Below are 26,133 nucleotides of genomic sequence, written 5' to 3' on the forward strand. Positions count from 1 at the left end.
TTAAAATGTATTATTATAATTTGTTTTATTGTTGAGCCATCGCAGTGGTTGCAGTCAGTGGTGTTTTATAATATCAAAAATTATATATGTATGTAAAAAAAAAGTTTTATAAAAATAGTTTTCGATATCTTAAATACATAATGAATAAATAAATATGAATGAAAGCCTTTACATATATATGTATGTTATATATACATAGTTCTATACAGAAAGTACACCTTTGACAGCTTAATAATATACTGTGGGTATTGTTATTTTAATAAATTATTTCAAAACAAACTGCAAAGCTGCAGTTCAAGCAGTTTAATTATTAACACAAATATCATAGCATACTTTTGAGCTCAGTTAAACTTAAGTTGAACTGAAAGCGGCAAATGTAATTACAAACTGAACTAAAAATAGCTTTTGGCAAAAACTAAAGCGTCTCGAGTACTTGGTCCACACACACACTCACTTAACACACTATTAGTGTCTCTTCTGATGTGTGTGTGTATGCTTTTAGTTGAAATTTGATTAGATTTGATTGCTAATGGCAATCAATTTATTGTTGATTGCTACTTAAATGCTTTTCTATTTTCTATTACATTTTAGACGCGCTGCGTAACGCAATGCTTTAAAAATCAATATAGAGTGCGGGAAGGAGAACAAAAATTGAATTAACGACAACGCTGCGTATACGTAATTTGATTTTGCAGCAGCCCTCGCCAGCAGAGTGTTCTCCGTTTGGCAATACATACCTGGGTATACGATCATAAGAGTCCCATGATGAGAGACAATTGTAGGACGAGTTGCGACTGTTGCCCGCCATATTGCATAATAGATGATCCATTGGCCAGTCGTTTTCAATTATATATCACACGCTATAAGCCATACACATCCACGCACACACACACCCACACACATACACCCAGTTGTATGTGCGAGTTAAAGTCTATAACTAAATATATGCGAAAAGTGAGTGGTTTTACGGCTGTTAACAGTACTTGGCAAGGCTTTTAGTTTCAATTGATTTCATTTGATGGATTTATTATGTTATATTACGATCTGTAGCTATTTTATATTGCATGTTTGTGTGTAGTTGATTGCTCCGTAGTTGGCTTTAATAATTGATTCGATTAGCTGGCGTCTCTAAGCGGAATACATGATGTTGGCCAAATAGAGTTTAAGACAGTTGGCTGACAGTTCCGGAGTCTTACTTTAATCAAAATTGATTGCCTGCCTGTAATTAATTTGTTGTTTGAGCACGCAATACAGAACGCAGCGCGATGCCCGGACTCACACATCCTATTCAACTAACAGATTTCAATATGATTTTCATTGTATGTGTTGTGTTTGTGTGTGCGTGTGTGTGCGTGTTTATCGTCAATTGTTTGCGCTTTGGACATTTAATAAATTTATTGGCGTTACAGCCCTGAAATGAAAGCGACAAATGGGCGCAGCGTAATTGTTAGCGCCACAATGACATGAGCTGTAGTTGTAGCTTTAAGTTGTTAGGTAAAAAAAAACTTTCGCTTTCACTCGAACTGCAGCTTTCCATACATTAGCTAAAAGACATAAAAATAGCAGCACCTTCTTCAATTTTGTAGCCTGACTGATTTCTTTCGAATATCCCCTTCAAAAGGTCAACCCACATTTAATTGTCAGCTTCAACCCGTGTCATTGTCAGCTCGATGTGCTTTACGGCTTCAGACATTTACAACTATTGTTTGTTTAACACATTTTTTAATTGCCTGCTGCAATTGGCTTTAAATAATCCATATTAACTCATATTTTTAATTAATGCCTTAAATCACATTTTCTGGCCGTTTATTTCTTTGCTATTATAATTTAAATGAATTTTGATCCATTTTAATTGGCATTTAATTGCGTAAACTTTTCAGTGCGGCCCTTTTGATGACCTTAAATGTCATGCGAATATTTATGGAATAATAATAATAAGCTATTTAACCCTTTGTGGGGGGGGGCAAAAATTGATGGATGCAAGAAATGTTTTTTTTTAAGTTGTAACTTGATTTTCATTAAGAGAAGGCAGATCGCAGGAGAATTCATATGGTAGAGATATGTTAGGTATCTTTAATAAATATTTTAGAGATATATATTATTTGATATATATTTATATATGTACTATTCAATGTTCTTTTGTTTAAACAAAGCCCCTAAAATTTTAAGTTTATAAATATATTTATAAAACATTCTTAAAATTTTGTACTCTATATTTAACTATACTCAGTCTTTAAGCAGCTCCACTCCTGACCTTAATGCGTTTTTGACATGTATTAAAAATGCCATTCTAAATGCCCTTCAAGTCCTGCCAACTGCTCGAGAGAAATGTGAAAAATGTGTGTCAAATATTTATACACCCATAAATAAATGAAGTATCATAAATATTTAAGTAGTCTCAAGTTACGCTTGGTATTTGTAAACAGTGAAAATGTTGCATGTATAAAATCGTCTGCAGATTCTTTTTGGTGCTAAGCAGGGCACGTAATGCAGACAATTTGGCGCCGGCCAACATGACAATGCAAATGATTTGATTTGACTCTTGATTTTTGACACTCAGCGAATTTACTGCGTGGAACAAATGTCAAAGTCAAAGTCATCAGACGTGATCTCGGCGAGCACTTAGAAACAAACGAAAGCAACTAAGTGACATATTGATAAATGACTAAAGGACTGGCAAACGGTCGAGCATCAAATCAAAACCCAAATGCCACAAACTGCGTACAATTTGTCCGCTGTGAGACGCCGTTGGTGGACGGCGCTGGAGACGGGGAGTCAATAGCAGCTGTTTAAATGGCTAAGCAACGTTTTGTGGTTTTGCCTTGAACCTAATGGCTTTTGGCTTACGGCCCCGTTTTAGCTTAAGAGGCAAGGAGTGAGCGCTTTAACTTATGCCTGCTGCTACTTTCTTTATATTCAATTTAAATTTGCTGTCTCAAGCAGCTGCAATTTATTGCCATTTACTGGACCCTCAAGAGCAGCCTCCAGTGTCCAGCATCCTTTTCAATTAAAATGCAAAAGGAAAAAAATATATACAAGTTGTAATCGCTGGCTGACCCTGGGCAACAATTTTGACAGCCAAGATACGTATCGATTGGTACTTGCCCTGTGCATATTTAAGCCAAATCTTTCTCAGCTGCCAATTAAAAAGCCTCCAACTCGACCTTAAGTAACGCGCTATTATTAACAATGGTAGAACTATACAGACAGTCAGTTTGATAAGAATAAGAATGGCTAAAATGGAAATGAATGGGAATAAAAATGTGAAAAAAGCTAGAAATATAATTGAACATTAATTAAATGATTTAAAACTGTTTAAAATCTATAAGATGATGAAAACATTTTAAACAATATAAAATAAATAAAATTATATAAATAAAAAAATCTTATTTTTTTTTAATATAAAATTTAAATATAAAATAAAACATTTATAATTATATATGGAAAAAATAATAAATGCTGCAAATATAAATATATGTATCACAGAATAAATTAAATCTATCCTTCAATATTTTAAAATATTTTTTTTTAAATTTTTTAGCCTATAAATATAAAGTATATAATATTTTTAGAAAATTAATTGGCTTCAATACCAAACGGCTGCATTTATAAATAGAACAAAACTCCTATTTGCTATATTTATATTTATATGCATTTATATAAAGCTATATTTATGCCAGGTCACATCAATCAGCTCACTTAATGAAGCCTATATATAATTCCAGCAATACAAATACATTTTTTGTCGCTACATCATATCCGTTTAATATCAGCTCGCAACACTCACAGGGTATTTGACCACAGAGGCTGAATGCAATTTACATATTGTGTACAGTATTTGCTTGAGTCATTGTCAAGTGTTGAATAATTGACGAATTTCCTGTGATTAATTGAAGTACTTTTTGGTTTTGATAACTCGAGCATGACATGAGTGACGCCTGCCCTCTTATTTTTTGGGGTGTCACTGTGGAACACGCGCATTAAGTATACGCAGCGTATTTATGCTTTATGTTACTGCTGTGTATTTAATGGGTGTGTTATAAATGTCAATGTGTATAGGTGTGTGTGTGAGTGTTGTCACTAAGTGTTAGCATTTTATGGAAATTCGTGTTGTTGTTTCCTTCTATTTCTTTTTGACACACATGACTGTGCGTCAATTACATTAAGTACCTTTTATTTGTATGTTTTTTTTCATATATTTTACACCTTCAGCTAGGCATAGAGAAATAAAGTATGCGCCACATAGGCCCCAAGGGGCTGACCTACATACCACAAACGTGTGTTACATGAAAACTTAATGACGAATTCTTATCTGTTGCTAGATGCAATAGGAAAGACCAAACGAAACATGTGCATCAGCTGCAATTTGTGAATGCTTCATGCACCGCTATCATATCAATCATAATGCGACTTGCACTCAGTGAAATTACACTTGCATTAAAACAATGGAGGAGAAGCCATGTTCTATCTAAGCGGAAATACGTACAATTTGTTTGCACAATGTGGCGTATGAGTTATTTTTGTACAACTTTTTCATGGCAGTTAATTTTAGAGCAAATGTTTGTCTCTGCGCCGTGTGCACTCATAGCTCATTAAGTTTATCGATTGGCCAACAACAAACACACACACAGAGGGAGCAGCTGTCTGCCTGAACTTTACCAAAAAATTTATGCAAACATTTAGATTTTCTGTGAAATTTGTACTTCGCAGTGCATCGAACTGCAAGTCAAACAATTCCCTAGTCTATATACAGGGATATAAACTAGAAAACAAATCAATTTGGCTGTGCGCATAAAATGTAAATAATTTCTCTACTGTCTCATTTTATTGTTTAGACTTGGGACTCGGCACTCGCCACTCGGCGCTCGATGCTCTGAGCCTTTGTTTCGCCTGCCATTTGCATAGCGAGCTAGTCAGCTACAACAAGAAATTAATTCAGGCGCATTGTTAGCCCATGACCTTTGCCAGCTGCCAGCTGCCAGCTACGCAGTGACCGCTTGCCAACGAACTCTGAGTGCTCGCGGAAGTCCACTTCACAAAGGACGTCACAGTTCGTGAACCCGCATTTGGTTTAACCATTCAAATCTGAAGAGTTTTTTCGTCTCTTTAAGCAGCAAGGCATACGCAATGGATCTATGAAATATCATCGATTTATGTATATACTTATATTTATTCTTTTGTGTGTTCTGAAAATTAGTTTATAATTTAATTTAGTTGAGGTCAAATTTAAATTTCATATAAATGTAAATTAAATATATTTTATTATATATGAATTAAATTATGTATCTTGCAGTTTTTTGTACAAGGCAACAAATCTACACAAATAATCAAATTATTATTCTTTTATCTAAAGTCTTGAAATAATATTTATAATTTGCCTCAACTGTGCTATTGTAATATTTACAAACAATTTATAAGAAATATATACTATTTATGGCTAAGCTAAAGCAATATGTGTAAAAACTTTCATTTCTATAGAATGAAATTTCATTTTTAGTTTTATAAGTTTTTCATACTTAATATTTATTTATTCCTTCATTTGACAATATCTTTTCTGTTTTAATTGCATTTCATTATTTAGCATAATTTATGAACACAGTTGCAGACTATGGCAGGCATATTTTAATATATATTTTCTGGTATTTTTCTAGCCATACAAAACATATGAACATACCACAAGGCATATCAAACACACAGTTAACAATCGCTTTCCCAATAAATTTCATCTAGAGCGCATCTATAAGTCACTTAAGCTCAACGCTCATCTCTTTTTGATTGCAAATGTGCTACGGGCTTTCGTTTTATGAGTTGTGCATATATTCAGCTTTATAGCCTGATTTTGTTTTATGTGCAGCACATAAATCTGATAAGCTATGTGAGCATGACATATACACACACATAAACATATATATATCTCTGCATATACTATGTATATATAAGCCTTTATGTTTTGTGATATGTGTTTACCATTTTGGTTTCTTTGCTGCACATTTGCTCATTGAACTGAACTGAAGTATGATGCAGTTCGCGGGGAATTTCAAAATGGTCAAATTAGCATTACGAATAGTTAAGGGGAAATAAACAGAACGTAATGCCCACATTGGTATTTCCCACGCGAACCAACAGAACGAGCAGAAAAAATAACACATCAGCAAGAACTTTGCCAAGTTGCGTGCCCCGTGTCGCATGCCTGGCAGGCAGCCAACTAGGGGCGGGTAGCAGGGCCGCTGGCAACAGGCGGCTCGCGGCACGTGCCGCGCGCCACGCCTTGCCTTGCCTGGTCTGACACTGAGCGCAACAGTTTAAAGTAGGCGTCAACCGAGCTGGGCGCGACTCGTGTCACAGCCCCCGCACGGATAAAAAGAATATGAGCAAACATTTGGACACGGCTCACAGGCCCTCCCCACAGCTGCCAACAGCCAACTGTTGCTGCCGCTGGCTGTTTTCTGTTGTCTGTTGTCTATTGGCTGCTGACTTAGCATATAAGGCCGGGAATGCTGCACTTAATCGTGCGGAAGCAATCGCAAGCTATTAAATGGGTAATTTACACAAATGACGTCATTACGAGGCCAGCAAGAATGCCGCAGGCGAATGCCCTCAAGAAGAAGACGAAAGAGCAACAGACGCCAGAGCTGTTCACATAAATCAATGCTCTAAACTTGGCCAAAACCGCACGCGAACCTTCTCAGAAAGAAAAGCAACAAGAAAATTACGAAAAAAATATAACAACCTGGCTCATTGATGTGAGAGTGTTGAGCTGGACGATGCCCTGTAAAGAGATATGCTGAAGGCTTTCTGATATAAAGAAATCTGTTTTTATTTAACTAAAATATATAAGCGACAGAGAAGCTTCTGTTGACGACTCTGACTCTGATGCATGACGATGTTCGTACATATTTAATCATTTGAAAGCCTCTGCCTGCCCGCACACACACACCTTAGGCCATCATATCCATTCGCCACAATTGCCCCAATGGGTATCCTTTAGAGGAATGTGAAAATGTGTAAATTGCGGACTAAACAAGAGCCGAAAACAGAAGCAGCGAAACTCAAGTAAGCAGCGAATTTATCACTTGAGCAGCTTAATGGCACTTGGACAAACAGCTCAAACAACGGAGCGAACACACAAAAGCGCATTACAAAGCGTTTAGCAGGCAGCAGAATAGCAGCAGGAGCTATTCCTTTACCTTTTTCTTCGTCTGCCTCTTCGACTTCGTCTTTCTATTGTTTCTCTATGCCGTTTTATGGCGCCTGTGCGTGCATTTGAGCGTATGTAAAAACGAAATGGCCAGCATGCATAGGTGAAAGACTCGCCACAAAGACTTAACTGATTGTTTATGACTGTGGGTGGGGGAGGGGTGGAGTGCTGCGGTTGCTGCTCTAAATGAAGTCATAAGTGAGTAAGTGGAAAAACAGTTCAGCTCATCCTTTTCTTTAGTTAATAGCTAAATTTAGACAATGCCTAATATGCGCATCAAACGATTAGCAGAAGGAGCCGTCAGAGCTAGGCAATGCATAGCATTATTAAATATTTAATAAGTAATTTGAATTAAATATGTTGAGTCACTTGATGTCAGCAAAAACATTTGGAATTTAGCATAGCCAAAAAGCAGCTCAGAGAAGCTGTGCCTTGAGCCTAACTACATAATTAATATCGTAATTAAAAGCTCATTTCAAATGTTTATCAACGAAACTTGTTAGCTGTTTGTTGATGAAGCCGAGCCGCCTTCTGAAGTAACTCAAGCAGCTACAGTTGCAGCTTGAGTATGAAAGTTTTTGAATAGGAATCCTTAAAGTTAACGAATTTGCATTGCTCTTTAAACACAGTTGGTATTTTTTTATTTATCAGAGAGATTTTCTTAGCTTATAAATTCAGCTAGACCAGGTAGATTTACTCAATAATGAAACGAGATGTATTCAGCTCAATAAACTCAGCTCTATCTACTCAGCTCGATATACACAGCTAAATCTACTCCGCTCGATCAACTATTCAGCTAGAACTACTCAGTACGATCTACTCAGCTAGTTCTACTTAGCCAGCTATATACATAAATTTCAAAATAAATTTTTGTTTGCCTGCTATATAAATTCTCAGAAAGTTATTATACGTGCATAAGTTATTATACGTGCATAAAATTAGCTCAAGGCCTGTGCTCTTCACACTAATTTGAGCTGCTGAATGCCTGTTAAAATAGCCTTGAGTTACGCTGCATAAAGCCAAGAATATTTTTATTACCTTCAAAAATATTTATATGACAAAAGTAAGTTCAAATAAAATATGTTGCAAATTTAATTTTGCTTGTTTTTCTTAAATAAAAATATTCGTCTTGCTTTGCCTTTACGCACTCTTGGCATAACTTTGACTCTTGGCACGACTTTGATTCAGGTAAAATTCTTTAATTAAAGCAGTTTCTGGCCAACTTAAAGGCTTTTAGTTGTTATTGTTGTTGCTCTTAAGATTTTTGGCATTAAGAGTTGTTTGCTTATGCGAATAAATTTTATGCTAATTTAAATGCGCACATATTTGAAATTTCTGTGAGTTTTTTCTTCTTGTCACTTGCTTTTAGGCCAAAAGGCAATTTAGCAATTTGCATGTGCGAAATTGGATGTTGTTGTTCTTGTTGTTGTTTATCTGCTCATGAAATTGTTTGTCATGTATGTGGTTCCGTGTGTGCAGGGATTAGACTTGTATGCCAAATTAGCTTATTTGACATTTCAATGAGCAAATATTTGTAGAAATACGTAAAATGTGTTAAATGTATATATGTTTCACGCCTGACTAGCTGATAGCGGTGTGCATGTATCTATCTTATGTGGCAGCTTTAAGGTCCCAACATGTGTGTGTGTGAGTGTCCTTGAGTGCCCTAAATGGCAAGCTGTCAGCGCTAAAGTAAAGCCGTCTTCAAAGTGCCAAGCGGGCGCTCTCGCTCTGCATCTCCCACTCGCGCTCTGGTATTTATTTATCTGCTCTTGTCAGTTAATTTCCGTTCAAGTAGCCATTAAAACAATCATTGCGGCGCTTAGGCGCCCACACACATGCACACACACACACACACACACGTACCCCGCCATATTTATGTGACAAGCTTCATTTTTATGTGCCGCCATTAACAGCTACAGCTTGTTGTCACAGCAGCCATTTAATAATAATAAAATGACTGAATCCAAGCTAAATAACTCAATTATATGGCTACCATACGTGGGCATGGACCGTGGTTAGCTGGTGACCCAACCAAGCAACTAACCACCCACTCCCACCCGCCCACAGCTAATTTGAGCCTTCAACCGCATTCAATTTGTGCTTTTTTCCCCTTCTATTTGCTGCTGGCTTTTTCTTTTTCTTTTCTGTTTGTTCTGCATTTAATCATTTCCAATTTGGACTTAAAGCCAAAGCCCGGCGGCATTCATAAATATGTATATCGTCGTCATGTTGGGATACATTATATTCTGTGATTAGTTCAGCGGGCAACATGTGGCACGTGTCGGCAGTTAGCTCGATACAGTTGACTTGTCAAAGTTTTGGATAAGTTTTTAACTTTTAATGCCACTTTTAATGAACTCGACACTTGACTCAACATGACAGCCTCTTAAGAAAGGGTTTCAATTCAAATCTAACTGTAAGTGAAACAACCATCGCAACTAACTCTTTAATCAACTCACAAACGCTGTTCTGCTTCTTTCTGCTTTCAGCTTTTGGTCAGGTTAATTAAACTAATTATTTTGTATTTTTAATGGGTTTCGTTTGCTTTTAGGGATGTGTATTTTTCTTCAATATACTTTAAGCTCTCTTCCAATTTGGCTTTAATATGCTTAGCAACTTATTTTTTATTTTTGCATTGTTATGCTTTTATGTAAACTTTATTAAAATAAATTTATTAATAATAATAATTAATTAATATTTTATTTTTATTTATAAGTCCATTATATCAAAATTTATAGTGTTTATATAAATATAAAAATATGAATAAAAATATTTAAAATGTATGTATAATTTTATATAATATATATATATATATATGTATATATATATATTCGATATTTTTATAAATTATTATAATTTATTAAAAAAATTTGTATATATATTTTTGCAAGTTTTGAATTTTGATTTTTTGAGAGAGAATATCTTTATTTATTTATTTATTTTATATTTATTATAAATATATGACTTTTTTATTATATTTACAATTTATATAAATTCATAACATATATTTATGCATAATTCATTTTAAATAATTTTTACATTATATTATCATTACTTTAAATCTCATTAAATACTTTTTTCTAAATAATTTTAAAGCTAAAAATATCAGTAAATGGTAATCTTGTAATTATATAAGTTAAAATGTTTTTGAAATATTTTTATATTGAATATTATTGCACTTTATTTTGTTTTAGAGTTAAACAGTTTTTATTTATATTAATTAAATATTTTCATTTTTTTAATATTATTTATATATATTAGATTATTATTTTATATTATTTATATATTTCTGCCTTTTAGCCATTTACACATTTTATATATTTTTGGTAAAAAAAAATAGATATGACACCTTGGACTACCTGTCACAACCGTAAAAAACACTCACACACACGCACACTACTCGGCCACACACACGCACTGAGACACAAATACACAGCCAGAAATGGACACGCCACGAGTCCGATCAAATTGTTCAGGATGCGCGCTGGTTGGCTCTTGGGCACCTATATGGACGAGGTTCAGGACTTCGCAATTGCTTTCGTACGCGTCGGCACAGGAATAACGACTGAGGCGAAACGAGCCTGGCCCACGGACTTGGTCACGATGAGCCCACAAACTCACCACAGGCATTCGACGCGTGGTGGGCTACAAAATAAGAAACAGCTGCTTCTGCCAAATGGCGCCAAAAGCCGGCAAGGCATTTGTTTATATTTCGCCTAAAGAGAAACACACAGAGGCAGAGAGAAAGAGAGAGCCATAAGAGCATGCAGCTGAGTGAAAGCTCATCGGCCAAGAGCGACTGTTAACAGCGAAAGAGCGTGGCGGCTGTTAGCCAAAAGCTTCGCTTATGGCTTTAATAAATGGGAGCAACATAAATTCAAATCGTTTGCAGATAAATAAGAAAAATATCAAAGTTGAAAATGATAAAAAAAAGAAAAAAAATAAAAATAAAATATATTAAATAAATATTTTGCTTAAGTATTTCATATAATAGAAATGTAGTAAATAAATAAAACAATTGTATTAATATCAAGTAATATAAAATATTCAAGATATTAAGTATACGCCACGTGAACTTCAGAAAGGAGTGGAATTAATTTATAACTTATATAATATATTTTTTAATTATATATAATAAATATATATATTATAATACAATTTTTAACTCGTGTGACACAATACTAGAAAATATTCAACTTTTATATATAATTATATTTATTTATATTACTAAATTGTTCTGTATAATTATTATAAATGTTAAATATTAAAAAAAATCAAAACAAGTAGCTATACTAAGAAAACTTTATTTTTAAATTGAATTTCTTTAACATAAGAATAAATATTAAGAAATATTATATATAAACAAATATACATTTAAAAAATATTTAATACAGATTCCTTACAAAATCTTTTAATTCCTCAACAAACTAATTAAAATAAGCTTTAAACCTCAAATCAGAGATAAGTTCAGAGCTCAATGCTTCCTTCACTGCTGCTGATGCCGAGTAAGAGAAGGGTTTAATGCCCAAATGAAATATATAATATAGATGTACTATGCATGTTAGCACTTTGCTAGCTGCTAGGGCAGGATGGCTCTAATCAATAAGGCTTCAATTTGTGGCCAAAAGCACTCAGAAGTGCATACCTGTTGTTGGCTTTACAAATGTGTGTCTCAACTACATATATATACAGCTATATGTGTTAAGCAAACGTAGTTTGGGTAGCATGGGCAAACAATTTAACCTTTGGCTCGGCTTGACAATGCCATCAATCATTTGGTCTGGCAGCTAACATTACGTTTTGTAGGCAATCTCGCAGGCGCTTATCCTTTAACCTGCGCCAAGCGAGCACGAGGAGCATTCATTCAATTACCAAACCAGCAGACTTTTTGGGTTCACTCTGGTTATGTTTTGCCCTTTGTTTGTATTCAGATAAAACCCCATCTAAGTTATGCCAAAACCCACTCGAGCATCTCTTAAGGCGAAAATCATGAAATATTTATCAGATGTGTGTGGGTGCCTATAGGTGTATGTGTGCGTGTGTATATATCTGTGGCTGATTAAAATGCGGCTATGCTGACAGCTTGGCACACGAAACTAACTCATTTTGATGCGGAAACGTGCCACGCCTCAATCATTTGTTAAACGGCCCATGGGCGGCATCATATCATTTACCGCAGACCCGATAATCAATCATAATGAAAGGTACAAATACCACCTACATAATGCACACACACATGTGTGTGTGTAAACTATTTTGCAATAATTTTATTCAAGCAAAACAAACTTTTCATTCTAATTAACAAACACTTGTGGCCCACGCGCCCGCACTCTCTTTACATAATTATGCACAGGTTAATTGACTTGGCCATTAGGCCAAAAGGTAAACTTAAAGTTAATGCAAAATTCAAATAAAAAAACAAGCAAAAAATAGCAAGCAGTCAGAGTCGACTGCCTAAATGCCCTTACACCTTGGGACCATAAATGTAAAAGTTTTCGCCAGCTGCTGCTGTGGGAAAACAAGTTGCCAAACTTGCACTCAGCTGGGCCAGGTATTTTATTGTCCTGCTCGCCAAGAATAGATTGAGGTTCGAAAGCGAAGACAATCGAAATTTGTTGATAACGGTCGCCGTCAGCTGGGAAACGGGGCGCATTAAACTTTAAGTCAATTCTCCTCTAGCGTAGGCTTAGCTTAGCTAGTCAATCTCGTTTGCAAGTGCCCTAGCTACCGATGCTTGCCAGTTCAGTTCAAGTCTCGAGCCTAAATTAAAAATAACATTAGCCTTTCTCAAAATTAATTTCAGAATTCGTTAGGACCATGTATTTGAGCTTGGGAACGTTTGTGCTCGGCGGCGTCGTCGGCTATCTGGTCGCAAAAATTAATGTAAATATATAGAAATATTCGGACTTTAGATTTTCCTAACAACTGCATTGATTGTTTACAGCGCGAGGATTGAAATGACTCTGTGTTGGCTCAGAAATTGTCAGTCTCGAATCGATCTCAGAAAATCGCAGACAATCGAAATTGGTTTACGTCTGCTGGGAGATGCCGGCATTAAATCTAAATTCAAAACTCTAGTTCGGTTTAGTTCGCCTACTCTCAAGCGCAGCAGGCTTTTGTTTGTCGATGCCCCAGCTTGAGTCATTTCTCTTTCAGTTCACATTTCAAGTCTACAGTCAAACTAACTACAAATAACTAAATCTTTTTCGGAATTAATTCCTAATTTGGTTGCGTCGATGGCATTGTCGTATTCGCGATTGCAGTAAATTATGTAAGTGTATATGAATCTTTCGGTATTAAGTCTGGCTAACCAAAATAATTTTGACTTCTTACAGTTTTGGAATTGGCATGGCTCGAAGTTTTGCAATGATATTGGCTCAAAAGTCAATCACAAATCGAAAATCGAAAGTTTTGCGTTTGTCTAAAATAGTTCCTAAAATAACCTTTCCTATTTCTTTACTCAATTGCGTACACACTTGTATGCGAAATTTGCAATTCAAAAGTAACGCACAGTCGACGGTCGAAGTTCGGCGCTCAGCGACTCCAGAAAAACGGCAATCCTAGGCTGTAGCTTCGGCTCAGCTCACCTATTGGATCGCAGTAGACTTTAGCTTGTCACTGCCCCAATTCACAATTTCAAAATAGATTTCCCGTTTGATTACCGCCGCGATTACGCGCATTTGCGTTCTCTATGCGAAATTTGCCATACAAAAAGAAACTGAGTTGCCAGTCGGCGCATTCTGGAATACGTCAGCCTTAAGCACAGTTTCCTTACTCAATCACAGCAGGCTTTCGTTCGTCACTGCCAATGCTTCAGAGACATTTCTCATTTCACTTCAGAATTCAAAACAATTTAATAAAATTGTCATACATTTTTTTTCCAAATTTTTGTTCCACATTTGGCTTGAAAAATGGTCACGCATTTAGGATCGTTTGTGCTCGGTGGCGTTGTCGGCTATCTAGTTGCAAAAAATTATGTAAGTATATGGGCATGAATATTCCGGTATGCGATTTGCCTAACATTAACTTTGTGTCTGTCTTACAGCGCTTTTAAAATTGCATCGGCTCTGTCTTGCATTGGCATTGGCATTGGCTCAACGAAAACTGTCGAATCGTGCTGAAATGGCCTCGAATTTGTACTTTCCCACATCTTTTATACCTTTAGTACGAGCTTGTATGCAAGAATTATCAATCTAACAAGGCACGAGACAATGATTGTCTCATTTTTCGTCGGCTTCGTGGTGGGCGTCGTATATTGCTACAGGCGATCAAGATGCAGAAGAAAACGTTGATAAACTAAGCCAAAAATAAAAACAATTGCGAAAAGAAATCGTTGCTCTTTGTAATTATTACGATGTGGGTTGCCAGAGTGAGGCAGCTGGGTTTTTAAAAATGCGTCACAGATAGTTCCGTCTGAATAGAATTTCTATAGGACTATATACTCTTTGGATGACTGGAGTTTTTGTAAATACGGTATTAATATGGATATAGTATCTGCTGCTGGAGCTGCGCAGCTGAGATGGAGTTTGTGAATAGAATTTAGTTCTCCGGCTGAATAGAATTGGCTGCTAGAGATGGCTGGGGGTTTTGTTAATACGGTATAAATATGGAGGATCTGGAATGTTTGTGAATGTTGCATAATTGCCAGTTCTCTGGCCGAATATAATATAGGTAGGATTATATTTAAACCCTTTGCTGCTAGAGATGGCTAAATACGGTATAAATAGATGGATCGGAAACATGCAATTTACTGCTAGAGTTGTGAATACATTACAAATGTAGCTAAATCGTTGACTTAGTACCAGTCTCCAAGCTAAAGGATCTACGTCAAAGCTGCTGCATGCTGCAAAGCCTTAAGTCGCACCTCCCTCTAGCAATCATTGACTTCAAAACGCAATTTATGGTTAATAATTTATTAACATGTTTGCTGGTTATATTTTAAATATCCATTTCATACAAAGCTCATGGTCTATTGTATTCACTGCACGCAAAGATTTCGTTCCTCCCATTGCAACATGAAAAATTTTGTTGCTAGGGTGGGCCACAACGTTTACACAGCATCAAACCCGTTATCAAGCCCAAACCGTACGATATGATATGACTCATCATCGAGCGTCCTCTGATCTTGAATATATATATTTACATATATTTATTTATATTTATTTAAATATATTTATATATAAAAATATTTATATATATATTTTTATATATTTTTAGATATATATTTATATATATATTTTTAGATATTTATTTATATATATATATATTTATATTTATATATATTTTTTACAATTTCTTGAAACTTACAGAAAAACTGAGCTTACACAACACAATTTGAAAGTGAGCAACGTCGTCAACCCTTTGAGAGAATATGAGACAGGAAGGCATAAATAAATAAACATATAGTTTACTGAAAGCAAAGTCTACTTGTTCACTAAAAATTACCTTATTCCATTTACTTATTTTTCCTCTGCTGGCTTTACCGTAACCTTAATAATGTAAGCCAATTAAATAACCAACAACGCAGCCCACAAGTAAGCTGATTACCCAATCAAACTCCATTTTTCATCTGATACCTTCAACACTTTTAATAATTGGAAAATTTAGAAACTCGAAGAAAATAATGTTCAGTAGAGAACGATATTATAGTTATGAAACACTTTTTAAGACTGATTCTATGCCTTGGGGCTGCTCGTTAAGTACACGTTTCTAGGCATGCTGATCGCACAAAAAAACACATGGAGAATCAATCTTGATTGACTGAGTGACTGACTGCAAATAACTTGAAATTCTTTCAATATAAAGAAAGGCATATCTCGACTATAAATAACACAGACAATAGATAGATATAATCTTAAATATACGAAAAGGGCAACTTTTCAACCACTTTTTATATTAAAAAAAAAAATATATTTATTTATCGGAAGGTTAGGGCATTACGATTTACATTTAATGTTTGTCCAAAATATTGTGGGCCCTGCCATCTGATCTGCAATACCATTAGCCGAAAATTGTTATTCAAATAGATCTCCTCAGGCACCTTCAAACATATTTAGGGAATTAGATCACATGTCGTCTGGTCTGGTATCCATTTCCATCTTTCTTTACAGCTTATGAATGTAGTCCAACTACAAAGCCGACCACACAACCCAAAAACAAGGTTACCGCCCAAGTGAAATCCATTTAAAAATTTTTAAAAAAACTTATAAAAAGAAAGCAAATTTTTTAGAATTTTGTTTCTAGCCCTTAAAATACCATACTGAAATTTATTACAATGCCTGCTTGGCAGCTAAACAAATTTTTGAAAAGTATTCCAATTCAATCTGCAACATTTAAACTTAACGACGATTTGCCTGGCCACTAAAGTCCCAATGTTTGTTGCGTATCAATAACCAGAATTTCGTTAAGATTGTCTTAATTATTTTCACGCTGAGTAATTCTAATGATGCCTGAACACATCTTAATAAGCATATCAGCACTTAAAAAATATTGTTAAGTTATGTATAAATATACATAATTACTGTCATCGAAAAGAGTATCGCTCTTTCGTGGTCAGATGTATTTTAATAATTTAAACAAATGTATTCAAATTATAGTATTAAAATTAAACAATTAAAAAAGTTCTAGTCGAGGTCCCAACTGGGAGATACCCTGAACCCAGTCCTATCTGCGGATTTTAATATTTTCCAAAGCATTATATTCATAATACATTTACAAGAGTTTTTAAATATTTTTTAAATACAAATATATATAGATATATATGTAAATATTTAATATATATGCGCAAAAAAAAAATATAGTCACAGTGAAAATTAAGAGAAGAGATTATAATAACAGTAAGTTTAGCAATTAAAAATTTTAAAGAGAACAAGGCTACAAGAGAACATGGGCAGCAATTGAATCATAACTTAATTTGCATGACATGAAAAATCATATATCATTATCGTTAATGATATTTACAAGTAATTAAATTATAAATATATGTACATATATGTGAGAAGAGACTCTCTGCCTCTGATAAACACCAAGCGCACTTAACTTAACAATTTAAAAAGAGAACAAGTCAGCATACTCTTATACCCAGTATGCTCTTAACTTAATTAGCATTACAAAAATAATCACGAAAACATATATGATCTTTTTCCGAATTATCATTATCGCCAATGAACATTATGACGAACTTCATTATTATAATAACAATTGGTGTTTATTAATAATAGTTAAGAGTAACTAAAATACTAACATTTATATATTTTTAACATTTAAACAATTAAATATTTATTTAACCAATATATTTAAACAAATACAATATTTATTAACTAAATACAAATTATTTAAACTTATACAATTTAACAAAAAAAAAAACTTAAATTTATTCACCACTTGCACTGAACACAACGACTGACCCAGTCCAGGTCATAAACTTGACTGATCGCCCACAGCGCAGCTGCGCCCTTTTATACCCAAAAGTCACTCAAAAGGCGACGCCAGCAGAGCTGCTGAACCTTTTTTGAGTGAGAATTTGCACTCATTTGGAGTTCTATTAGAAGCAGAGCGAACAGAGACGGTTAGCGATATGTACACAACTTGTCATTCTGAACTGGAGTATACATGCTATACGGTCGGACGGGCAGACAAACAGATGGACAGACAGACAGACGGACAAAATCAACTCTGTCTTCCTGTATGCTATATACTGTATGGGACTTGCCATTCATTTTAATAATATCATTTATAATAAAAAAATCAATATATAAAAAAAATTATATGCATTGATACAAAATTATGGAAAATATATATATAATAATAATAGGTATTTTTAAATTTTTTAAATTAATATATTTTAAAAATATTATTTTTGCTTTGATAAAATATTTTAAAAATATTGTATTAATTGTATTAGACCAAAGTAAAAAGTTATTTAACTATTTTCAGGTTCTATCATTAGCTTTTCTTTTGATCACTGATACATATATATATATATATATATATATATATATATATATATATATATATATATATATATATATATATATATATATATATATATATATAGTTATAGTTAAAGCTTGGAAAACAAACAAAGCGAGAAAGAAGAACTTAAAGCTGCTGATAAGCCACAAAATATTTGCAAAGCTTCAAGATAAGTTTAATGGGAGCTTAAAAAAGTTTTAGAAATGGAATATCTTAGAAAAAATACTTAAGTTTAGTAATTTATCAAGTTATCAGAAACAACCCTACGACAGTCCGAAACCGAATATAAGTGATGTTTGTGTGTGGGCCAACTGGGTTGACAGCAGGCTGTTTTTCCGTTCGGCTATTTGTGTCAGGGTCAGTCGACAAAACTATTTTCAGGCAGTCATACACACAAACTTTTCGTAATACTGTTCAAAATTTTCCTGTTTTTTGACTATTTGATTTCTTTTTATTTACTTTTTATTCCTCTTTTCTTTTGAATTCTTTTTGTGATTTATCTTTGGAGCCAGCCCGCGAATGTGTAACAAGGATGGCGGATCACAGCGACCCTCGGGTTGCCCAAATCCATCATGTAGGCCGCCACCGTCGCTACGTCCGACGTGTCGGCCACCACCGACGCTCTTCTCGAAGCTCAACTGTACGGCCTGCAATAGATTGTTTTTCTTCATTGTTGGTGCTGGCATCGGGCTAGTATTCGATAAAATTAAAGAGGACGCTAGAAAGGCTCAAGAGGAAGCGAACAAAGATCCCAAACAAAAGGAAAAAGAGAGAAAGGAACGGGAGAAAAAGGAGAAGGCTGAAAAGGAAAGACAAGAGAAGGAGAAAAAGGAAAATGAAAAGAAGGCCAAAGAACAGCAGGAGAAAGAGAAAAAAGAGAAAGAGAAGAAGGCCAAGGAACAGGAAAAAGATCAGAAGAAATAAGGCGAGCCATCACCTTCCAAATTCAACCTAAAAAGCAAAAACTAACAAAAGCCAAAATTGAGAACCACCGTTACGGTTTTTCAACTTAAAAAGATGGAAACGAAGGGAAAAAATATAATGGCGGTACAGGGTACGCCTACACTAACTGTGTGACTCCAAATTAATAGTTTACAAAAAAAGTTTAAATTTAAAGTGCATTCTAATTAAAGGAATTTATGTGCAAAATTAAAAGACCAACATGCTAATTTTCTAATTTAAAATTAATATATATATATATTCGATAATTTATAATAACTAATATGGGAAATTTTTATTTGGGTATTAGATGGTGCGAGGGAGTTTTTGTTAGATAATGTATTTGAAGGCTATTGTAATTATATTTATGGAGTATTAAAATGTGGATTAAAAATTAAAATATAAATTTATTTGATCGATTTATTTCATCACACCATTTTTAAATTGGGAAAATATTCTTTAAATTTATATAATTAGAAAAATATCCTTTAAATTAACGAACTTATTCTCGCTCATTAAATAATTTTTATTCAGATAAATTGCATTTTACATTTTCTCTCCCCAGCTTTTAGAAATAAGTCAATTTTTCATTTTTAAAAATGGAATTTGTTTATTTAAATTAACAGTATTACTTAAATTTTGCATCTGATCAGTATTTAAAACAGTATAAATAATAAATAAACTATGTACTCGTGTCCCATTCTTCACTAACTGGGCTTGCATATGCAACCAAAAGCGAGCTTACTTTTCGTTCGGTTCGGTTCTTAATGCTCAGTCACTTTTTCTCAGACTTCTCTTGTTCATCCAGCTGGTCCTTATTCCGCAAGTAAATGACACCAACTCCCACCCCAGCCATGAAGAACAGAACACGATTACATGGCTTACAATTCAAGCGGGAGAGCAACGATGGCTGTGGTCTACAGGAAGATCGTCGCATCTCTGGCATATTTATTTATACTGGATAAATGATGTTTAAATGTTGTTTCGACTCTTGAAGGGTAGAACTGAATATCCAAGTTAGCTCGTCGAGCTATATATATATAAATTGTTTGACAGATGTTATTTGCCCGGCCCATGTGATCCGACCAAACGTTACCCCATTTATATTTTCACTATTTCGAAGATTCTGCACAATTTATTTGGTTTCTCCTAGCGAGCCTATGAAATAATCAGCAATCGATTATTGAAACCACCGTATGCCGAATCTCTTTACCATTATTTCTGGGAACTTTAGCCGTCACTTAATGTGCCTTGCCTTGCCTCACGCCGCGTGTGTTAGCTTTACACACTCATATTTATAGTTCTAATATGTCTTAGAGCCAAACTTTCGTTTTGATTTTGCTGAATTGTTCCTAGGTCAAAAATGATTTTTGATCTCAATAATTATGCCTCGATACACGCAAGCTATGCCAAGAGTTCGCCAAAAACGCCAACAGATCGGGCTCTACTTCTTTTTTGATTTCTGGGAGTCGTCCGCCTTTTTCTGCTCTGCAGGGAAAGTCTTGCCATACCATAGGCCAACCAAAATGCCGCCTAATGTCGCTGAGATGCGCTCACACCACATATGCATCTTTGAAGTGAATTTGGATACTAAACTAAGCTATTGCCGAAATCTGTTCAATTTACTCTATAATTTTGTTGGAATTTATGCAAAAGATTTGCTGCGTGTAGTCGAGTTGAGTAAACTAAATATATTTAAAGACCCCGTAGCTCCTCAGCTCAAATGTGAATGTCTAAAGGCCAAAGCCTACTTTGCATGACAATTTCTGGCATTCTTTCGCTTAACTAGCAAGTAGAAACAGGCCCTACAAAGTCGTCATTAAATCTTAAATGGCGACATCTCGAAAGGTCCCTCAGCGCACTTATTTATAAATGTTCATATCAAACTGTTGCCATCAGCTATTGCCTCGTTTCTTTTCCTTTTCTGGGTCACATTATAATTTCATTTGACAATTGTGGCACATCAAGATGTCACAAGTTGCGTCTGTTCCGTGCACTAAGCGCCACACATACCGAAAAGACTTCCGTTCAAGAGCTCGAAATTAAGCATTGAATCAAGAATAAATGCAACAAGTCGCTGCAGCGAATACCCTTAATTAGAATTTTGTTATTGCTTAACTTTTCTCACATTAAATTTATAAATAAAAATGGAATTTTTATAAAATATTCAATTAGTTAGTGTTAAAAAATTGACTTTATCAAAGGATTTTGAATTGAATTTACGCTTGTTTCTCAGCTCATCAAATTTGTTGGCTCATAAATTATTTATAAATTGTATGTCGCATAAATAATAAATTCATTGACAGCATGTGCTGTTGAAAAGCTTTTAAGAAGCTTAAACAAAAGATTCTGCAATGAATTTAATCGATATTAAATTTTAAATGCGCATTAAATTTAAAAATAAATTTAATCAATTTTAATTGCACATTCTATTTATATTGAAAATTGCTTGAAATAAATTAATTTATTAAATTTTGATATATGAATATAATTATTTAGTTTAAAATAAATAAATTTATTAAATTTTGATTTATCCTTATATTTATTTTAGAGTCTAAAATAAGATTAAAATATGCTGCATCAAAAGCTTTTGTTTGTTAGGCTATTTGGGTTATAGAATGGCCTTTAATAATAAATATATTTATAGAATATATATATATTTATCATATATATTCTCACTCATATCCCATATCATATCTTTTCGTTCTTAGAGCATTTGGTATTCAGCTTAGCCATGAAAGTTTTTCAAGTCTCATAACGAATCACGTTAACAGCTTGTAACGTACATTATACAATGGAATAACGACTTGGTTATATACTTTATATTATGTTATATAATCCAGGGCACAAATGATGCTTGTCTGCAGACGATTGTGAGCCACTGTGTGTGTTTGCCAGTTTGGTTAGCTGCCCGGCCCCAGGGCAGAGGTAAAGCAAAACAATCACAGGTCGCACAAGGCAAAAAGTTGTTCAATTGCACACGAGTAACCGAGTTGTGCTGTGTGTGTGTGTGGGTGTATGTTTGAGTTTTGTTGTGCTTCAACAATGTACTCATAACACACAACCCCCACATATACACACGCACACACAGCCTCATAGCTTCGGGCAGGTCTTGCTGGCACTCAATGTTAACTCACCTTGGTATCTGCAGCGCAATCTCGTCGAGACTGTCGGATGGACTCATTGGCGTCCGTTCGAATAGCCGGGAGGGCGCCAGGGTCAGGTGGCCAGTGGAATCGCTGACACATTTGAAGACCTTGGCGCCGCGCCGCTGGCGCTGCTGTTGACGCTGCTGTTCGGCGCGCTTCTTCCGTTTGTTCTCCTCGGCGCGCTGGAGATTATGCAAGCGAAAGAAGAACATTGACATTCTGCAATGGGCAGGGGTGGGCGGCTAACGTGAAGGGTGTGGCGAGAGGGGTAAGCAGAGGATTTCGGAATGCAGTGTACAGCGAAGCAGGCGAGTTATTATATTTTTATTTTGATATTATTTCGATTTTTCATTTTAATTTCAGTTTTTTTTTTGTCGTTAGCCGCAATTTAAAATTTGGAATTTTTCAAATGTTGTTTTCGACGCGCGCGCGTTTTGTTGATTGTTGTTCGCATAATTTACCATTTCAGTCAGAGGAAACAAAGCATTTCATTTATTGTTGTTGTTGTTGTTTTTGTTGTTGTTGAGTTGCATTTGGTTTGGAAGCAGCATGAATTATGCAACAGAATTGAGAGCGTAAAGCATTTTTGATTTAAGCACTGTGCATGAGTTTACAACTCTGTGTGTGTGTCTGTGTCTGTGTGTGTGGCTTGCAATTTTGGGAGCTGCTGTCATCCAAAGTCGTTAGTGCACCAGCATACGTACATGGATATATGTATATACAAAATGCGCATGCAAAAAGCCAAAAGCTAAACATAAATACAAATCAGATTGGATATGCTGCAATATAAATTGTATAGACTTAAAGATACCCAGTGTTGGATGTGGTAGGTATGTGATTAAGCAATTTTATAATATTTTTAATTTATAATACATTTTTAATGCACTTTTAGAGATGTTTATAAAGGAGCTACGTTTCTTAATCGAACCTATTTTAATATGTTCAAGGCAAAAAAGAAAGACCAAAAGTTGAATCGACTTTAAGTAAGTTTATGTAATTTATTTATACAAATTTCTACGGGTTTTACAATTTTTTTTGTTTTATACTTAAGTCTGCCAAGCATTTATATAATTAAAAAAATATATATATAATAAAAAATGTATATTGATTATATTAATAGCCATAGATCAGCTTCTACGCAGCTAGAAAATTGTTAAATATTCCTAACTTGACAATATACATATAGAAATATATATATATACATAGAAATATATACATATTTTTATGCAACTTAAAATAATTAAGGATATATGTTTATCATAGATTTTCTAGTAAAAATGCGATTTTTCTGTGTCAAAAATCATCATCATCAGTCATCAGTCAAAAATCAAAATCGATAACAGCATCAAAATGATTCCACCTGATAAGCCTCTTTGACTCGGCTTAAGCCAGTTAGACAGGGTATTTGAAAGCCAAATCTAAATGACATATGCGCTTCGGGGCACACAGAGCAAGCAGCAAAGTAAAATTAACTTCCGGCAGCATCAATCAAATTTAAGCATTCTACAACAAGAGACCGATAGAAAGAGATGCAGAATAATAGCAAGGATAGAAAGAGAGTGAGAGACATTTAGAGTAGTAAAGAACTAGCAGAGCTGGGCAGCTGCTTGCCAAATGTGTGTTGCAGACCGGAAATTGAAATATGAAGAGCGAAATTTTATTTTGGGCATCTTTAAAATGCTGAAAAGTTTAGAAGAAACCAAAACGGAAATGAGCGGAAGGAAATTTCAGCCCAATGCCCCAATGCAATTTCTGTGCGTCATTCGAAACCAACAAAACAGATAAATAGAGAGGGAGAGTGAGAGAGAGCAACACACTTCATTCAGTTAGCCACATAGCAGCTGGCAGCAAATCAATTGGCTAAAAAGCCGTAGTCGGAAAAATGGAAAATTTGTTGGACATTGATTGATCTGGCTGCAATCGGGCGTTAAATACGTATTACGTTTGTCAGCAACAGACAGCGAATGGGCTTCCGTTCAATTAGACCACAGTTATTTTTGCCTAATGACAAGGCTCGGCTCCGCCACTTAATGAGGCAGTCGAACAATGAGTGCGCGGCTGTGGGAAGATTGTGTCAAAAAATAAATTAATCGAAATTTACATAAATTTACTTAAGACATTGTCGCGTCGATGGCAGCGTCTGTGCCAATACCAATCGAAATACAATGCGGCTCTCCCACAAGTAATTACCAATCGTGTCCCAGACGGCAAGTAAAACAAAGCAAACGAAAGAGATAGATGGAGAAAGAGAGAGAGAGGAGGAGAGGTAGAATGAGAAAACTCAATACAACATGCACAGCGCATGAGATGTCCTGGAAAATGGACTTAGTGAATTATTTCTAAGTAAAATATATTTTTGAGAAATTATTGAGTTATTTTAATTTAATTTAGACAATCATTAATATTTTTAAAAAATTTTATTGACCTTACTATAAATTAAATAATTATAATAAATATTTACTGAACACATTAATTCCTTAAGCTTTGTGTTTCTAAATTAACGCGCTTTAAAAACAAATATTAAGGAAAATTATGCAAATCAACTATTTTGTAATTTCTATAAAATTAAATCACTTTTGCTAGTTCATCACAGTTCATCATCTCACTCATCTCAACCACAGGGTATTTGAAGAAACCAAACACTTTGCATCATCATTAGCTCGTGGAGAGAGCGTCAGACACTGTGCACACTTTGTTAATTAGGCAAACTCTGTCAGTGTTTAATAGCTTTATAATTTCCCCGAGCTTTCCATGGTGAACATCTTTGGGGGCCAGAGCTAAATGATTTCAAGTGAAGAACATAAAGTAAATTAAGGCTTAATGGACATCCAACAGCCCAAAAGTTGTATTTAAATTTGACTAAAGCTAATGTGAGAAATAAAATTGAATCGATGTCGTCTCGTATACGAAACATAGTTAAATAAATTAGCTTATTTAATAGAGCATTTTCACGCTCTTTGCGACCGACGACTGCAGCTCTCTCTAGGGCTTTCAGTGCATTTTAGAATATTATTAGAATGAGTTCTTCCTGGATTCTAGTTGCGATGGTTGGCTTTGCACTGTTAGAGAACGCACAGCCGCTGAGAAATATCAATGTAAATCTATGTAACATACGTGTAGCTATCTTTCCACGCTCGATGTGCTCACCGTTACAAGAGGTTTGGGTGGTATACCATGGCATGTGCCGGTTGGGCTATACGTGCATTCGCGGTTATACAAAGGCCCAGTGTCTTCAGAACTGTTTCACAACGGTCACAAAAACACCAAAACTAACAACGACAACAACTACAATAACGACAACAACTACAGCAACGACGACAACTGAGGAACCCACAATTGCGGTTAACCAAAGGGTAATCGCCAGCGGAAGAAGAACGCGTAGAACCCGAACCACTGAATTACCCACCCAACCAATGGCATGAAGATGAAGCTGATAACAGATGATCGCAACTGGCTCATGCAATATCGAAATAAATTTCACGCAGTCTAATTTTATTTGAAACACTTAACAAACAATGCGAAGTATAAAAACTTATTTTAATGAAACTCTCTAGACCCAAATGGCAAATGCCGACGAGTTATCCAATCAAGTCGTTAAAGCCATAGAATAACTAACGACAAGCCAATAAAACAAAACATGCTTACGTCTTACAACTTCGATTGTAATAATTGCCAGCAGAAGAAGAAGAACCAATTGGTCGTTAATGCAGCAATAATTGGATGGCAAATACAATTAAATACTAATTCCTAAGCTAAGCACAGTGGTACTAATTAAGTTTTAATGGGGCATAAATAGAGGAACATCTGTTATCTAATATTCCAAATGTAAATGCAGCAAATATTTCTAAGCTAGCTAAATTATTTGAATAG

General features: G+C 34.9%; 4 protein-coding genes and 3 long non-coding RNA genes across 12 annotated transcripts in view; 3 read left to right on the plus strand and 4 right to left on the minus strand.

Moving 5' to 3' along the window:
- Positions 1–26,133, minus strand: part of LOC111605706 (potassium channel subfamily T member 2) — a 148,810-nt gene that overhangs the window by 32,031 nt on the left and 90,646 nt on the right. The gene's annotated exons all lie outside the window — the stretch shown is intronic.
- On the plus strand, positions 12,944–14,531 carry LOC111592454. The gene is made up of 4 exons (XR_002750955.2): positions 12,944–13,084; positions 13,146–13,472; positions 13,537–14,178; positions 14,247–14,531. It is a non-coding gene; the product is annotated as an uncharacterized LOC111592454 (long non-coding RNA).
- On the minus strand, positions 15,099–15,881 carry LOC111592457. The gene is made up of 3 exons (XR_002750956.2): positions 15,647–15,881; positions 15,509–15,560; positions 15,099–15,325 (listed from the first exon to the last, which is right to left on the minus strand). It is a non-coding gene; the product is annotated as an uncharacterized LOC111592457 (long non-coding RNA).
- On the plus strand, positions 18,518–19,336 carry LOC111592400 (DNA ligase 1). Its single transcript, XM_023304579.2, has one exon. The coding sequence runs from the start codon at positions 18,695–18,697 to the stop codon at positions 19,097–19,099; it is 405 nt and encodes a 134-aa protein (XP_023160347.2). The 5' UTR covers positions 18,518–18,694; the 3' UTR covers positions 19,100–19,336.
- On the minus strand, positions 19,698–20,081 carry LOC111592426. The gene has a single exon (XM_023304609.2). The coding sequence runs from the start codon at positions 20,058–20,060 to the stop codon at positions 19,890–19,892; it is 171 nt and encodes a 56-aa protein (XP_023160377.1). The 5' UTR covers positions 20,061–20,081; the 3' UTR covers positions 19,698–19,889.
- LOC111592433 lies at positions 19,996–20,804 on the minus strand. Its single transcript, XM_023304620.2, has 2 exons — positions 20,328–20,804; positions 19,996–20,272 (listed from the first exon to the last, which is right to left on the minus strand). Exon 1 carries the CDS (start codon positions 20,682–20,684, stop codon positions 20,559–20,561), a length of 126 nt encoding a protein of 41 aa, XP_023160388.1. The 5' UTR covers positions 20,685–20,804; the 3' UTR covers positions 19,996–20,272; positions 20,328–20,558.
- On the plus strand, positions 22,483–24,899 carry LOC115483356. 2 transcript variants are annotated; one of them, XR_003944321.1, is made up of 3 exons: positions 22,483–23,093; positions 23,156–23,246; positions 24,885–24,899. It is a non-coding gene; the product is annotated as an uncharacterized LOC115483356 (long non-coding RNA). The 2 variants fall into 2 exon arrangements; XR_003944320.1 differs by lacking the exon at positions 24,885–24,899 and adding an exon at positions 23,527–23,711 and having other exon boundaries at positions 22,487–23,093.

Source organism: Drosophila hydei, unplaced genomic scaffold (genome assembly GCF_003285905.1).
Source record: "Drosophila hydei strain 15085-1641.00,03,60 unplaced genomic scaffold, DhydRS2 tig00008122-arrow-pilon, whole genome shotgun sequence".
Lineage (NCBI taxonomy): Eukaryota > Metazoa > Arthropoda > Insecta > Diptera > Drosophilidae > Drosophila > Drosophila hydei.

Coding starts and splice junctions, on each gene's coding strand:
- LOC111592400 (XM_023304579.2), top strand. CDS start 18,695: ATGTGTAACAAGGATGGCGGATCACAGCGACCCTCGGGTTGCCCAAAT.
- LOC111592426 (XM_023304609.2), bottom strand. CDS start 20,060: ATGCCAGAGATGCGACGATCTTCCTGTAGACCACAGCCATCGTTGCTC.
- LOC111592433 (XM_023304620.2), bottom strand. CDS start 20,684: ATGCATATGTGGTGTGAGCGCATCTCAGCGACATTAGGCGGCATTTTG.